This window comes from Phyllobates terribilis, unplaced genomic scaffold (assembly GCF_046119375.1).
Source record: "Phyllobates terribilis strain yellow unplaced genomic scaffold, ASM4611937v1 Scaffold_3__8_contigs__length_932513732, whole genome shotgun sequence".
Classification (NCBI taxonomy): Eukaryota; Metazoa; Chordata; class Amphibia; order Anura; family Dendrobatidae; genus Phyllobates; species Phyllobates terribilis.
The window spans coordinates 837,348,681-837,366,006 of record NW_027362763.1 but is presented as its reverse complement, the minus strand read 5'-3'; the positions used below and the strand labels follow the sequence as shown (position 1 = coordinate 837,366,006).

The following is a 17,326-nucleotide window of genomic DNA, read 5'->3' as shown; positions in this document are numbered from 1 at the left end:
TCCACACGCATGCAGCTGTGTGTTTACAGGCACAGAGAGGGGGGAAGAGCCGAGCAGCTGATGATCTGGGCTGAGGCTGGAAAAAAAGGAGCTTTCAGCTTTCTTTTGCCTTGCTTGCCCTGCAAAATACTTTTCTCTGTTCCCTGCCAGGACAATACGAATGTCCTGAAATGCTATATAGGTCGGGGTCACATTAGTTTATAGCATCAGATGCGATATGCTAATGACATTCGGCTCAAACTCTGCTGCGAGCGTGAGTCGAGTGTCAGTGCTCTGTGCTCCAATCCTCTCACAAGAATCAGATCACCGATGAGAAGAAGGAGAGATTAATCTCTCCATCTTCTCCATTGCCTGTCGCAGCGTATATTGGACTGCAATCGGATGACATCCGAGTGCAGTCCGATGTTTTGCATGCACTCATTGACTTGAAATGGTGTGTGCTGTGCAAGATACTGTGCCAATTGCAGCACGCAGCGATTTTTTTTTTTTCTCATGCCGAATCGGCATCAGAAAAGATTTGCAGATCTGCTCTGCCTCACTGAATAACATTGCTACACGAGATTTTCTCACATTGTCCTCCGTATTATACACCAGGGTGAGCGAGTCCTAATAAAAGCTGTTCTTGGCCAGGTATGTATGCATTCACTCTACAGCAATAGTTCCTGGCATACGCAATTTGTAGATTGTGCTAATGTGATGTACATGCAATCAAAGGTTTTATGCTCACTAGTGTATTAGCACTCTCTACAAACTCCTGGATGTACAGAGGCATAGTCCAGCACCCATAGTATCTGCAGGCATAATCCAGCACCCATAGTATCTGCAGGCATAATCCAGCACCCATAGTATCTGCAGGCATAATCCAGCACCCATAGTACCTGCAGGCATAATCCAGCACCCATAGTACCTGCAGGCATAATCCAGCACCCATAGTACCTGCAGGCATAATCCAGCACCCATAGTACCTGCAGGCATAATCCAGCACCTATAGTACCTGCAGGCATAATCCAGCACCCATAGTACCTGCAGGCATATAGAAGTGCAGATGTGCCATGCTTTATCAGACTCCTCATTACAGAGGTATGCTCTAATAGAACCATTGATTCTAGAGAATATCTCCAGAATGCCGTGCTGTACCAGACTCTCGACCTTTCTAGCCCTCATTTTATTGGGCAGTGGATGTGGGTTGCAGAAGTCAAGCTTGCCCTTGCCCGGCTAACATGGAGGACCGGACTGGACTCCGGACTACAGCATCGTGAAATATAAAGAAAATTAAATTTTTACTGCGTTTTTTTTCTGCAGCCAGAACCTGACAGTAAAAACGCTGCCTTCAAAACGCCCATTTTGCAGCATTTTTGCAGCATTTGTTGTATGCAGATTACATGTATGTTTTGTATACGGTACATGTTTAATAAAGTTAGTTTTACCCATCAAAAACGCTGCATGTGAACATTGCCTAAGATGTTTGCAGCGCATATGCAATGCGGATTAATTATGAGATGACATGAGGTTTCACATCATTGCCATTGTCTGCACATTGTTTGCTTTTTACCTTCTTGGGAACAGCAGATGTGAGCTGTTAGGTTTATCTTCATCAACATCTCACCGTGGCCATACTGTCGTCATATATGGGCCCATTGCCTTTAGGTACATTCACATATGTTGGAGTTCAAGAAAAGAAAAATTCTGCAGCACATCTGGAGAAATCATACTTGTAATACACACCAAATTGTGTGCAAAGTTTGAGGCAGATTTATTTTCCGTATTTGACTGCTTAAAATAGTTGCACTGCTGGAATAAAAAAGTATTTTACTCTTCCCTGGTCCCTCGATGATCTCGGTATGCCCGCCTCCAGCTATGGTGGGCATCACATGTGATCAATGCTGCCTATGATTGACCGCACTGGTCACATGGAAGGTGCAGAGACCGGTGGGGACCATGGATGCTTTGATATAAGAGTTTCAGAACAGGTAAGTTTAGTGTTTTGTTTTTTATTTTAAACTTATCTGAAATTATGGATTTGCCTGCGGTCCTGCAGGTAATCTGCAGCAATATCGATCACAAATCTGTGCTCTTAGCTGCATGACTACACAAGTATTAAAATGATGAAATAAAAATGTTATTAAATGTAAAATATATAGGAATCTCCACAATGGTATGTCTACTATACCAGGATCACGTGTATTATGGATTGTTTCTTTAATATTCATGACTGACCCAATGACAGGTCCATCTGATACTACACAATGTGACCCAACAACAGGTCCTGATACTGCACAATGTGACCCAACAACAGATCCTGATACTACACAATGTGACCCAACAACAGATCCTGATACTACACAATGTGACCTAACACAGGTCCTGATACTGCACAATGTGACCCAACAACAGATCCTGATACTACACAATGTGACCCAACAACAGATCCTGATACTACACAATGTGACCTAACACAGGTCCCGATACTACACAATGTGACCCAACAACAGATCCTGATACTACACAATGTGACCTAACACAGGTCCTGATACTGCACAATGTGACCTAACACAGGTCCTGATACTGCACAATGTGACCCAACAACAGGTCCTGATACTGCACAATATGACCTAACACAGGTCCTGATACTACACAATGTGACCTAACACAGGTCCTGATACTGCACAATGTGACCCAACAACAGGTCCTGTTACTGCACAATGTGACCCAACAACAGGTCCTGTTACTGCACAATGTGACCTAACACAGGTCCTGATACTACACAATGTGACCCAACAACAGGTCCTGATACTACACAATGTGACCTAACACAGGTCCTGATACTGCACAATGTGACCTAACACAGGTCCTGATACTGCACAATGTGACCCAACAACAGGTCCTGTTACTGCACAATGTGACCCAACAACAGGTCCTGATACTGCACAATGTGACCTAACACAGGTCCTGATACTACAGAATGTAACCCTGTGGTGGGCCCCTGGGGAGGCGCCAGATGTTGCAGAAGGGCCAGCTGGGGTGTGTAGTCTCACTGCCAGCAGATAATGATGTCACGGTAGCTGAAGTGGGTCGCTGGACCCCTCAATGTGACCCAACAACAGGTCCTGATACTGCACAATATGACCTAACACAGGTCCTGATACTACACAATGTGACCCAACAACAGGTCCTGATACTGCAGAATGTGACCCAACAACAGATCCTGATACTACACAATGTGACCCAACAACAGATCCTGATACTACACAATGTGACCTAACACAGGTCCTGATACTACACAATGTGACCCAACAACAGGTCCTGATACTGCAGAATGTGACCCAACAACAGATCCTGATACTACACAATGTGACCCAACAACAGATCCTGATACTGCACAATATGACCTAACACAGGTCCTGATACTACACAATGTGACCCAACAACAGGTCCTGATACTGCAGAATGTGACCCAACAACAGATCCTGATACTACACAATGTGACCCAACAACAGATCCTGATACTACACAATGTGACCTAACACAGGTCCTGATACTACACAATGTGACCTAACACAGATCCTGATACTGCACAATGTGACCTAACACAGGTCCTGATACTGCACAATGTGACCCAACAACAGATCCTGATACTACACAATGTGACCTAACACAGGTCCTGATACTACAGAATGTGACCTAACACAGGTCCTGATACTGCACAATGTGACCCAACAACAGGTCCTGTTACTGCACAATGTGACCCAACAACAGGTCCTGTTACTGCACAATGTGACCCAACAACAGATCCTGATACTACACAATGTGACCCAACAACAGATCCTGATACTACACAATGTGACCTAACACAGGTCCTGATACTGCACAATGTGACCTAACACAGGTCCTGATACTGCACAATGTGACCTAACACAGGTCCTGATACTACAGAATGTAACCCTGTGGTGGGCCCCTGGGGAGGCGCCAGATGTTGCAGAAGGGCCAGCTGGGGTGTGTAGTCTCACTGCCAGCAGATAATGATGTCACGGTGGCTGAAGTGGGTCGCTGGACCCCTCAATGTGACCCAACAACAGGTCCTGATACTGCACAATATGACCCAATAACAGGTCCTGACACTACACAGTGTGACCCAACAACAGGTTCTGATACTACACATTATGACCCCAAAACAGGTCCTAAAGCTACACAATATGACCCAACTACAGGTTCTAATACTACACAATTTTTCCCAAGCACTGGTGGACACAGACAGAAGAGGACCTCTGTGCAAGAACAATTTATGGGCTTTCTGCAGTCCAATAACTGCAGTCCACCTGCTTTGGATGGGGAAATGGGCCCCGTTACCTCTTGGGCCCCTGTGCGGCTGCAAAGGTTGCACCAATGGTATGTCCGCCCCTACTCCCAACAACAGATACTGATACTACACAATATGACCCAACCACAGGTCCTGATACTCTACAGGTCCTGAAGCTACACAATGTGACCCACCTACAAGTCCTGATACTACATGATATGATCCAGTGACAGCTCCTGATACTATACAGTATCAATGTCAGCTCTTCTCTGTAGTTTGTAGTGTTAAGTAAATGCCATAATGAATAATCCTCACTGACTGACTTGCTGATGTTGTGGTGCCCCCCAGATGATCGTGTGTCGTCTGTAATAGATTAGATTAACCTTCTTGTAAACTTGTGAAAATTATCGATTCTACTAAAGTAATGCCAGATACATATTTCTGCACATGTTCCTTTCACACAATGATTGTTGTTTTGTGTTTTTTTTTTCTTTTAAGACTTTTGGAAATCTTCTGCAAACATCAGACCAAAATATCCTCCACCTTCTCCGAAGCCTCTCCCTCAAGGCAGTGTCAAGAGGCAGTCACATCATCTACCTCTTATAAATGGAGTGCATTCTCTCCGCACCAGAACGCCCTCAGAACTGGAATGTAGCCAGACCAACGGAGCTCTGTGTTTTATTAATCCTCTCTTCTTAAAATTGCACAGCCAAGACTCCGGGGGAAGCTTGAAGAGGGACAGCACAAGAACCCTAGAAGCAAATGGCCTAGAGAGGACGAGATCACCACCTCCCAGGCCCCCACCCCCTTCCATTAACAGTCGTCGCACAAACTTTCAGCTGTCCAGAGCTGTACAGTCAGAGCCAAGCATGCCAGAAACACTTATTAATACAAGGCACGGGAACTTGGACTCTCCTAAGATTTCTGCTCCTATCCCCCCTCCTCGCTTGAAGAAACAGGCTACCATTAACAGGTGGCAAAACAACGACCAGATCCCATCACTTAACAGCTCCTGTACATCCTCTTTTGACTCTCAACCTGAAGAATCTCCACCCCAGAAACCAATGCAGAACATGAATGTGAACCAGATCAGCAATTCACCTGTGCAGGGCACCTTACGCATACAGCGCCTGAGTGATATGAGCATCTCAACGTCATCCTCGGACTCTTATGAGTATGACCGCATAGTGCCCGCATTTTACGAAGGTGACAGCTTGGAGGATTGCGAAGAAGAAAGTGATCAGGAGAGCATTGCACCACCAGTAAAGTCCAAAAATAAAAGGGGTACGTCTCTGGGACTCTCCAAAATTGTGAAAACTCACCTGCGCAAAATGAGCGGAGTGTTCAGTTCCTTGGTGACACCAGAGAAGAAGATGATTAAGAAAATAGTTGCCATGTCTCGGGACAAGTGTACGTATTTTGGGTGTCTCGTACAGGATTACATCAGTTTTCTGCAGGAGAATAAGGACTGCCACGTCTCCAGCACAGATATGCTGCACACCATCCGACAATTTATGACACAAGTTAAGAATTACTTGGCCCAGAGCTCAGAACTGGACCCCCCAATTGAATCCCTGATCCCAGAAGATCAAATCGGTAAGAAGCACAAGTTATTTCATGATATAACACAATGTCCGTATTGCATAAGAAGCTATAATGTGGCCATGTTCTGGCACCAATTACTCTCTCCTGATATTCCTTCATACATCTTAGGACTGAGGCTCACGGATCCATATCAGATATGGTGAATTCAATCAATGTGTCACACAACATGTAGCCCAGATTATACCCAAATTCTACATGCATGCTAGGAAATATTTCTTCACATGTTTTTGTTTATCCATTAAAGGCACGGCATAAGTAATATGGACGCGGGGCCGAGGGTGGGGGGGACATGAAAGGGATTCGGTAACAAAAACCACTTGCGGCGTGTCTAATGCATCTGTCTTGGGAGTTTAATCAATAGCTTACTTGTGTCAGTCACAAGTGATATATCTCACAGATATTCAAGATCTTGCACCTACAACATGATGACGGTTTAATATGGGAGCATATATATGGGGACGGGCTAAGCAGAAGAAATTCCTAAGAGTAGTCCTGGCAAACATTAATCTCTTAATTACAGATCTCTATTGCATTAGGATATATCTATCTATCTATCTATCTATCTATATATATATATATATAAATCCTAAAGCAATAGAGATCTGCAATGAAGAGGTTAATGTCTGCCAGGACCAGCACCCCTTGGCTACTCTTAGGAATTCCTCCTGCTTAGCTCGTCCCCTTTTTCCTTGGATGCTGCCAGGAGGTATCTTGCCAATTTACTCACTGCTTTCAATTCACATATTCAAGTGGAAATGAAAACTGAGAAAAAAACCTTCCCAGGCTTGGCACCAGCAATACTAATTAAATTATTTTTTGCTGGTTTCCGCTTGTCTGTATGTGACTTAACCCCTTTTATGCCAGATTTAGTGCTTCTGCAAAACACTCCCTACGCCAGAAGGATTGTGTGCCATGCTACATACATATAACGTGCCAAGGAACTCCCCCCCCCCCCCCCCAAGCTTGTGAGATTGGAATAAACAGGTGGATACCATTGGTGCCTCCCGATCTAGTGTGTTATTGTAGCTTTTATATGGAGTAGTTGACGTGTCTTCATTTACATTGCCGGTATCATTGTATATAATAAGCAGGGATGGAACTATATTAGGTGCAGGATTTGCCATGGCACCCAGGCCCTGGAGAATAGGGGTCTCAAAAGGTCCTTTTACCCCGTATGAAAAGACTATTATTAGTAAAAGACCTGCGTTGGTTTGGGGCGTATTGGAGATTTTGCATTGGGGCCCACAAGCTTCAGGTTACTCCACTGATCATAAGGAAGGAATCACAAAATGAAATGTGCTAATAAATATGGATATATTGCTAAGCATGAGCCAAAATCCCATTGAGCATGAGCGGAAAGGAATGATGGGATTGGCCTTGAAGTTATAGAAATTTATGCATCACAAGCTTTGTAGCAAAGTTTCAGGATCAAATCTTTTTTTTTTTCTGGAAATCCGAGTTTTTGTCTATGATGTGTGATGGTACATTTTGTTGTTGTGTACTTCTGTAATTTTTGTTGGTGGCAGAGGGATTTTCATAGGAAATCGTAGACTTTTTGTAAGATTCGGCTTTAGATGACAGTGTGCCAGCCAAAGATCCTACTTGTTTAGATGGACAATTTTACAAATGCCAATGCTGCTTGCGTGACTCTGAAATTTGGGTAGTGACTCTCATGATACCTCAGCCTAACACCTTATGTACTCTGCTGGTCGTAGTCTTATGGTTCTATAAGGCACTGCCCATTGCTTGGTATAGGCCCGTACTGTACCTCCACGTGCCACCCATTGTATACAGAATTTGTAAGAAAAAAAACATAGCGACCTGTTCCACTGTATCCACCACTCCTCAAGGTACCAAGCACAGGAATTTCGCCAAGCCCTGTTTAAGTGCTTAGGACCGTCCCCGTACCAGATCTTCTACATGTGATTGTACTTGTAATGGGAGCGTTCCAAGTCATAAATAGATATGTGTCTTAAATTAAAATTAGTGCTCCACCTTTTGAATTATATTAGTTAGTGGAAGATTACGAAATAAGAATCTTAGTACATTATTATTGCTATTATTGCCCTCTCACCCTTTTCCTGTAGGAGTGCTCAGATACAAACTTTTAAGGGGTTTTCTCAAGATGAGTCTTCAGGAGCGCACCGCCCCCGGCTTCCTGCTTTGTGCTCCTGAAGACAGTTCAGACTAGTGTCATGGGAGCGCCGCTGGTTCGAACTTGTCCAGGAAACTTTTCCTCTGCAGCATGGGAGAAGCACCAGAGGACTGAATCTGTTCAGATCCAGCGATCTGGCCAGCTTCAGAGCGGTGCGAGCAGGATGTAGAGCCTAGAGCAGGGGTCTCAAACACGCGGCCCGCAGGCACAGACCCCTTGACGATCCCGACCTGGTCCAGGAGGAGCCGCCGACAGCAGCGCTGAATTGACACACAGAGACTGTTTCCCAGCACAGCATTTCCAATGACAGCCGCTGGCCAATCAGAGGCCAGCAGCTGATATCTGCGTGTCGGCGCAGTGAGTATGACGTCATTGCCGTACGCTGATGTCAGCTGCTGGCCTCTGATTGGCCGGCGGCTGACATTGAAAATGCTGTGCTAGGAGACAGTCTCTGTGTGTCAATTCAGCGCTGCTGTCGGCGGCTCCTCCTGGACCAGGTCGGGATCGTCAAGGGGTCTGACTTTGTGGTGCCTGCGGCCACATCTGCAGGAAGGCCGCCGAGGGAACGGAGGACAGGTGAGAATCATCTTTTTTTTTTTTATGTGTGTGAAGAACAGCACAGGGGGCACATAGCCACAAGAGGGGACCTGGATGGGGCACATGGCCACAAGAGGGGACCTGGATGGGGCACATAGCCACAAGAGGGGACCTGGATGGGGCACATAGCCACAAGAGGGGACCTGGATGGGGCACATGGCCACAAGAGGGGACCTGGATGGGGCACATAGCCACAAGAGGGGACCTGGATGGGGCACATAGCCACAAGAGGGGACCTGGATGGGGCACATAGCCACAAGAGGGGACCTGGATGGGGCACATAGCCAAAAGATGGGGACCTGGATGGGGCACATAGCCAAAAGATGGGGACCTGGATGGGGCACATAGCCAAAAGATGGGGACCTGGATGGGGCACATAGCCACAAGATGGGGACCTGGATGGGGAACATAGCCACAGGATGGGGACCTGGATGGGGCACATAGCCACAAGATGGGGACCTGGATGGGGCACAGAGCCTCAAGATGGGGACCTGGATGGGGCACATAGCCACAAGATGGGGACCTGGATGGTGCACATAGCCACAGGATGGGGTCCTGGATGGGGCACATAGCCACAAGATGGGGACCTGGATGGGGCACATAGCCACAGGATGGGGACCTGGATGGGGAACATAGCCACAGGATGGGGTCCTGGATGGGGCACATAGCCACAAGATGGAGACCTGGATGGGGGCACATAGCCACAAGATGAGGACCTGGATGGGGCACATAGCCACAAAATGGGGACCTGGATGGGGCACATAGCCACAGGATGGGGTCCTGGATGGGGCACATAGCCACAAGATGGGGACCTGGATGGGGCACATAGCCACAAGATGGGGACCTGGATGGGGCACATAGCCACAAGATGGGGACCTGGATGGGGCACATAGCCACAAGATGGAGACCTGGATGGGGGCACATAGCCACAAGATGGGGACCTGGATGGGGCACATAGCTACAAGATGGGGACCTGGATGGGGCACATAGCCACAAGATGGGGACCTGGATCGGGAACATTGCCACAGGATGGGGACCTGGATGGGGCACATAGCCACAGGATGGGGACCTGGATGAGGCACATTAGTACAAGATGGGGGCAAGGATGGGGAACATTGCCACAAGATGGGGACCTGGATCGGGAACATTGCCACAGGATGGGGACCTGGATCGGGAACATTGCCACAGGATGGGGACCTGGATCGGGAACATTGCCACAGGATGGGGACCTGGATGGGGCACATAGCCACAGGATGGGGACCTGGTTGGGGCACATTAGTACAAGATGGGGACATTACTACAAGATGTTTGCCATTATTACTATATGATGCTAATTGTAAGACAATTTTACTGTATGTGGCCAATTGGGGGAAACAAAATTGTAAAAATCAAAAAAATAAAAATAAAGCATGAAAAAATATTGGGCACTAAAAATGCTGTTTTATATGTAAACTAAAGTAAACACAAAAAAGTACACGTTTATTATCGCCACATCCATAAGGACCCAAGCTATAAAAAAATAAACACGGCAAAAATGTTCAAAAGGTGTATACAAAAAAAAATGGTATCACTAAAAATGTCACATTGAACAAAAAATGCGGCCCCCCAAATTAAAATTTTTTCCATTTGCGGCCCATATACCCAGCCGAGTTTGAGACCCCTGGCCTAGAGCATGCTCCTTGCCTAGGTAACCAGCCAGACTGGGGCTGCAGAGGTGGCCGGTAACCTAAGGAACAATTTGTACATTATAACCTAAGCAACAATCTGTACACTATAAAATTAGAAATCCTTCCATTTTTGAGTACGGAGAGGATTTCTAGAATGGGGTAAATTTGCAAAGTTGCTTGTTTTTACAAGAACTTTGTAATTTTACCCACTTGAGACAACCCCCTTTAAGGCTGCAGGAAATTGTAAATTCTGTCACCAGGATACTTGCACTATTTACGGTAGTCTGTATTCTGTTTGAGTGATGATACCAGAGATTATTACATTGCACCACATACATATTGTGTTTGCATAGAGATGGAGCTCTCTGTAGTGAGTCTGTGTCCCATGGGCATTGCTAAAATTACCAACCGTGTTTACTTAGTGTCAGAACCTTTTCCTGTGAAAGTCAATGCTTTCCTAACCATTGTCAACAAAACATATTTATCACGTCAGCCTCTTATCTGAATTGTTGCCTAATTCATCCACCCACGAGTCCTAGAAACCAGACAGGTTTTTTACGTCCTGGGGCCATAGCACGCTAAGCATGGGACGTCCTCCATTGTGGTATATAAGTCACCCTACTATAGGACTTACATAACATTTTCTATCATGTAGGGATTGTATTGTGACTACTGTTTTTTATACAATATTGTTTCCTTTTGATTTACTAAGATTCGCTGCTGACTCTTCTTCATGATATATTTTTGGTGTATAAGCATCTACAGTATAGTATAGAATACTATATAAAGCAACATGATATACAATGTATGGATGCCGCATATATCACGCAGATGCCACGTGTGTGGTACCCTCCTCATTGGCAGCTGCAGATACTATGGATGTCCCAGTACTACTAAAGCTGGTCATACACATCAAATCAATAAAAGGCCCGAACCTGCTGATTTTGCCACTACCAGCCAACAATCTAATATGTACAGGGGACTTCAAACCCCCATAGAAGATTTTGGAGTAGAGAAGAACCGGGCAGTTGGATTTTAACATGTCCGATCCACTATTCTACTGATCAGTTGCCGCCAGAGATGCTTGGCAGCAGTATACTCCCCTCTTCCCACTGAGAGCCGAGCATGCATGTGTAGGGGGAGCTCGGGGAAGAAAACTACTAGACAATGAGTGTTTGGCCAATTGATATGTTATGAATGTGGCCAGTCTGACCACTGGTGTTACTATGTGGATCTGGCACTGGCCCAGGATTATATAATGGGCACTTAGCACTGCAGCCAGGAAGTTGTATTAGGACACTATCAGTATGTATGGCCCAGTGCTATCTGTTATATATCACTGTGGTAAATAAAGAATCCCCTGTAACAGAGTATACAGTCCTATTAGTTCATATGTTGCGTTACTTCCCATCGGATCATATAATCCAATATTAACTGTAGCCAGGAGTCAAATCCAATGTTTGCTTTTCTGCTAAAACCTGCTGCGCATCATCTGTGTATCGGCATTACAAAGCGGCATTGCTCAATCATCCAGACAGAAACTTGTGACTAATGCTTGAAACTCCATGTGGTTTTGGCATGAGAATAGCTTAATAGGAAGCCATTGTGCTAGTCAGCATTTCAGAAGCTGGAGGCGACTACACAATACCTTGCAGTTACTATTTATAACATGAGACCCTGACGTTGTCCTCCTAAGGTATTGCAGGTGAGGTAATCCTCTAATTCAGCTTCCAGGAACGTTCTTGTGTGGTTAGGGTTACGTGAAAACTGCGGTATCAAAGATTTTCAGTGCTGCAGTTACATGTATCTGATTACATTGTATATGGCCAAATATGTAATCAAGCTCTACGGGGGTTGAGGTGGCCATACACATGAGTTAGCTGTTGGCCAACTATATGGCTATCGATATAATCAAGCTCTACGGAGGTTGAGGTGTCCATACACATGAGTTAGCTGTTGGCCAAATATATAGCTATCGATATAATCAAGCTTTACAGAGGTTGAGGTGGCCATACACATGAGTTAGCTGTTGGCCAAATGCTTGTTTCGCAGACCGCTTCTACCCCATAAACAAGAACGCTTGGAACATCTTGCAGTTGATGTTCCAACATGCTGGATCCTTCTCTCTCCCAACATCATCTGTCAGAGAGAAGTCAGGAGGCCCCATAGACATCAGCTGATCGGCTACCTAAATTGGCAGATTGGCCGACTTATATCTAATGTATATCAGGGCCTAAACTTCGCCTGTACACAAAACTTAACCCTCATTTTGGAGGCCAGCTGCAAGATAAATTAAATTTACTTTAGCTAAATTCAGCTTTTAGACCTATGTCCCTGATAATCTTTTCACACTAATGTAAGATTTACCTACATATCGGAACCATGATATCTAGAATAGATCAATTTTCAAACAGATCCAAACAAATCGCAAAGGATCCCATTGACTAATGATGGAGTCTGTCAGGTTTCCATCCTGGTTTGGGTACATTTGTGAGCAGGAATACAGTCGCACATTCACCTATTCTTGCCTTCATCAGTACCAGAAGCCTTGATGGAAAGAGCATGGACAGGATCTTTGTGGTTCGCCTTGTCTTGTGCATTGTAATCCCTGATTCCGGGTTGGAATAAATAAATCACAATGGCCAGCATTATTTATGAAGTTATAGAACAAAAGTGAAAAGACAGAGGATTTCTGCACAGTGTATTTAATGCTAATGCTGCTCCATGAAGGATCTCAGTGTTCGGTGACATCATTGTTATTCAGTTGCTGTGCAATATATTGTAATTCCTCCTCGTGTATAATATACAGAGAGGGAGTAGGCACTGGGCCTGAATGTCACTGGGCGTGATAAATATACATGTCTTCTTCTGAAAGGACAGGAACGTAACTATTAATTAAATCTAATATTCAGACTCCATTTGTCTACTAAGCCGGCCATACACTTTATAAAGATGTCCGCTGCATTCCTTACCACCTACACATGCAAGAGCGGTCCGGCCAAGCATGCATGTCTTCTGAATATGGAAGATGGAATCGGCTGCTGCCAGACATCTCTGGTGGCCACTGATCTCCTGAGAACAATAGGATCGGACATGTTGAAAAATGCCACATAGTAATATGTAAACATGGAGATATCGTGTTAATAGAGCTGTAAAAATACTCAAGTGATCCATTGTTGGACCCAACTCCCTATTACTTACTTACACCTTTGTGCTTTATCAGCTTCATTGTCTGTTATTTCAGTGCAATCATTTGAAGAAAAGGTAAATAGTCCATCCAGTAGATATTCACACTATTTCCTTCATAGTGGGCGCTAAGACATTGAGCCGCAACCAATTGAAATCATTCAAAGTGATGAATCTCGCATTTAGCTGAACAACCAATTACATGCGAAACCACAGTGTGTAAATCGGACTCGCATTTCTTAGGCTGACTCATTAGTAGAACTGATGGATTGGATGCGGTCACTTATCACCAGCAGTTCTTGGGAAATCAGAACTGTCCACATTGTAATACTGGGTTTATTTTAGGAATATCCATAGATAACTAGTGCACGCTTCACCAGGAATGCAGAGCATTGAGCCTTTCATAGCCACTATCATTCAGTATTGCTGATCTGTTACTGCACAGAGCATTGCTCTGGACCTATACATAGTGCCGATCTGGGGGTCAACTCAATGCACCATGGGTCAAGACTATTAACAATGCTTCTATGATACATAAATATTCTGTGAAATAGAAGAAGTCACATTACACCTTGTTATCATGCATTTATGTAATCACTGTCTAAAGCCACAGATGAGTCACCTGTAATGTTGAGACAATGGTGCTTCAGTGGTTAAATGTTGACAATGGTGGCTCAGTGGTTAACGGTTGACAGTCGCTGCTCAATGGTTAAATGTTGATAGTGGCGGCTAAGTGGTTAGCACTGTTGCCTTGTAGCACACCATTTAATAACAATTAGAAAAGTCCTCGTCTGTATACGGTATATTAGAGCAAATAAAAGGGTTCCACTCAAAAGCTGGCTTGTGTCCATAAGTAAAAATAATACACAAGAAGGCTGGCCGGTATCTCTGCCAATGGCCGATATGACAGCTGTCCTAGCATTCCTCCTGGAGTGTTAATATTGGAGGTGTGCCATGGTGTTAGATGATGTAAGGGAGGGTGCGTTACCAGGTTTTGCTACTTAGGACACTTTCTGTGGAGAGTAGAGTATCGTGCTATAACAGAGCTGGTTAGGCTGCTGGACATGTATAAAGGTGGAAGACAAATGGTTTTGACATTGTATCTCGAAAAAGTGAGATACATAGATGATGTCACCAATATCTTGAATGATTGCTTGGTAATTCCCATAGGCTCCCTTGATTCTGTATATTCAGTGTTGGTTTTGCCTCTGTTTCTGTCATTTTCACTGACCTGCTCCAATTACTTTTTCAGATGCCGTCCTGGAGAAAGCCATGCACAAATGTATCTTAAAGCCCCTTAAAGGTCACATAGAGAACATGCTGAAGAACTTCCGCACAGTAGACGGATCCTGGAGCCAGCTGAAGGAAAACCTTTTGCTTGTTAGGAGGAGGACTCCTCAGGAACTTGGGGTTCTGACCCCTACGCCAGAGGCGGTAGATGTGGAAAAGATCCGATTCAAGTTGTCCACCATGCAGAAAATGTATTCTCCAGAGAAGAAAGTGATGCTGTTACTGAGAATCTGCAAGCTCATTTATACGTGTATGGAGAATAACTCAGGTACAGATCTTCCGCACTGCATCCTATTTCCCGTTAGTAGGGTTGATAAGTAAAACAGGCGCAAGAAGGAAATTCCTCAGACATTAGTATTTCCTTGCTTCCCTTTTTTATGGCTGATGGTCTGATCGGGTCGTCCGCAGTCAGGTTTCATCAGCTAAGTTGCTGAGGGCAGCATGTTTTATTAGAAAGGTTTTTGTGCACTGAGGATGATGCGTTCGGCAGAGACTCTATGTCACCACAGAGAGACTCTACTGAGCCTTAATGATACTATATCCTATAGGGCACACCATGTATGAAATCTGACGCAAACAGGTGTACAGTTCGGCCCCATCACTTCTATGGGTACTGTCATATGGCTGCCCAGAACTTGGAGGTGGTAAAGCAGCCATAATAAGGACGTGTGGGTGAGGCTCAGGGTCCAATATGAAGTCAGAAAGGGTTGAATTAACTTCACAGGACTAGATCACATTGCTATAATAGAGGTGGCTAGTAGTAACATTTTCAGGAAGGACTAGTTAGAAGGCACTAATAAATCTAAATATTATATATATAATTTGGTAAAACTGTAGATCCGACTCTTTTGCCATTGTATTCACTTATATCAGTAGTAATTGTTGGTTCCTATGTCCCTGGCAGGGAGGATGTATGGCGCAGATGACTTTTTGCCAGTTCTGACTTATGTCATCGCTCAGTGCGACATGCTGGAAATTGACACTGAAATTGAATATATGATGGAACTGCTGGACCCAACTCTGCTACATGGAGAAGGTAAAGTATGGGTGGAAAAAGAATAATCACGATGACTGTAATATTAAGAACAATATATTTTAAAAGAGAATGTGTTATCAGAAAATGTCCTACTGCTTAAAGATTAACTAAACTTATTTTTTATATAATTGTTTCCAATTCAATCCATTTGGTTATTATTCCTGGTCGGATTATTTATTTATTATGCTTCCTTATATAGTGCCATTATATTACACCACAAGAAATTATCAGCACTATCCTCACTGGAGCTCACAATCTAAATTCCCTATGTTTTTGGAGGTGCTGTCCATTCTCTTTTTTCAGCGTACTAAATTCCCTATCAGGATGTCTTTGCAGTGTGGGAGGAAACTGGAGAACCCAGAGGAAACCCACACAAACACGGGGAGAACACCGTGCTGCCCACTAGAGCCCAATATCCATACTCCTTTCTTTATGTACTTGGATTCTTTCTATAGGGGGCGCCACCTTAGGGGTGTACTTACTCTCTAACCCCCCCATAGGAGTCAATGAACATCTCCTGTCTATTGTTTCCTATGTCCATGTGGCTGCTGTAAACTTTATCATTAAATGCTGTTAACAGTGGTTCAGGCATGACAGTCACCCCATAAGCGTATACAGAGAAAAATTAGAAAGTGAAAAAGAAAATATTAATATAATTGATCAGTACCTCATTTTAATTATTAAAAAAATAATAATATAGTTTCTTTATCCCCTTTAAAAGGCATACATGTATTTCTCGTGCGGTCATTTCTGCAGAAGTCTCTGTTATATCTGGCACTTTATAAAGAGTGAAGTCACTTTACCTCTAAATGCCGTGTAATGTGTAAATGAAATGTAAGAACATGGTTTAGTAATAGCCATAATAATATATAATACTACTATTGGTCTTCACCAGTTTTCTGAAGAGGAATAATATGCTGCACAAGTTTTTCCGCTGCCCAGTGATATTTTTGTACAACATGATTTTTCCATTGCAGAATTCCTATGTTATTATGGTCAGGTTCTAGTAACTTGTTCCATGCTGCGGAGGGAGTTGTACTGTATGTCTGAGATAACCGAGGAGCCTCCTCCTGCTTCCTGGACACGTCTAATCAAAGCCATAGCGAAAATAGCCTGCCACTTACAGATAACAAAGTGACATTACACCCATGTACAGATCTGGAAACATCTAGCACGTCAGAATAAGCAAGATATGGAATAAAACAACGACCACTTTTCTTATGAATACGGCACATGTGATAAAAAAATGTGTCCTTACCACCGATGATAAACTGTTGACAACAGCTTCTTTATTAATGTGTCCCAAGATGCCTGTGCTGTATCATCTCCTACTAGATTTAGAAATGATTTCTCAGAATTTTACCATTTATGGTCTATCCTAGTACTTAGACTGAGACAATATAGTGATGGGACATGGTGATGACTATGGTAAGGTGATATGGTGGTGACAATATGGTAAGGTGACATGGTGATGACAATATGGTGAGGTGACA

The 17,326-nt window shown here is 44.1% G+C and overlaps 1 protein-coding gene across 3 annotated transcripts in view; it reads left to right on the top strand.

Annotated features, from left to right (window-relative positions):
* Positions 1 to 17,326, top strand: part of RIN2 (Ras and Rab interactor 2) — a 175,333-nt gene that overhangs the window by 147,852 nt on the left and 10,155 nt on the right. For all 3 annotated transcript variants that reach the window (XM_073672468.1, XM_073672467.1, XM_073672466.1), the window contains 3 exons: positions 4,796 to 5,893; positions 14,760 to 15,065; positions 15,702 to 15,833. In XM_073672468.1, coding sequence (XP_073528569.1) covers positions 4,796 to 5,893; positions 14,760 to 15,065; positions 15,702 to 15,833 — 1,536 coding nt within the window. The remainder of the gene's footprint in view (positions 1 to 4,795; positions 5,894 to 14,759; positions 15,066 to 15,701; positions 15,834 to 17,326) is intronic.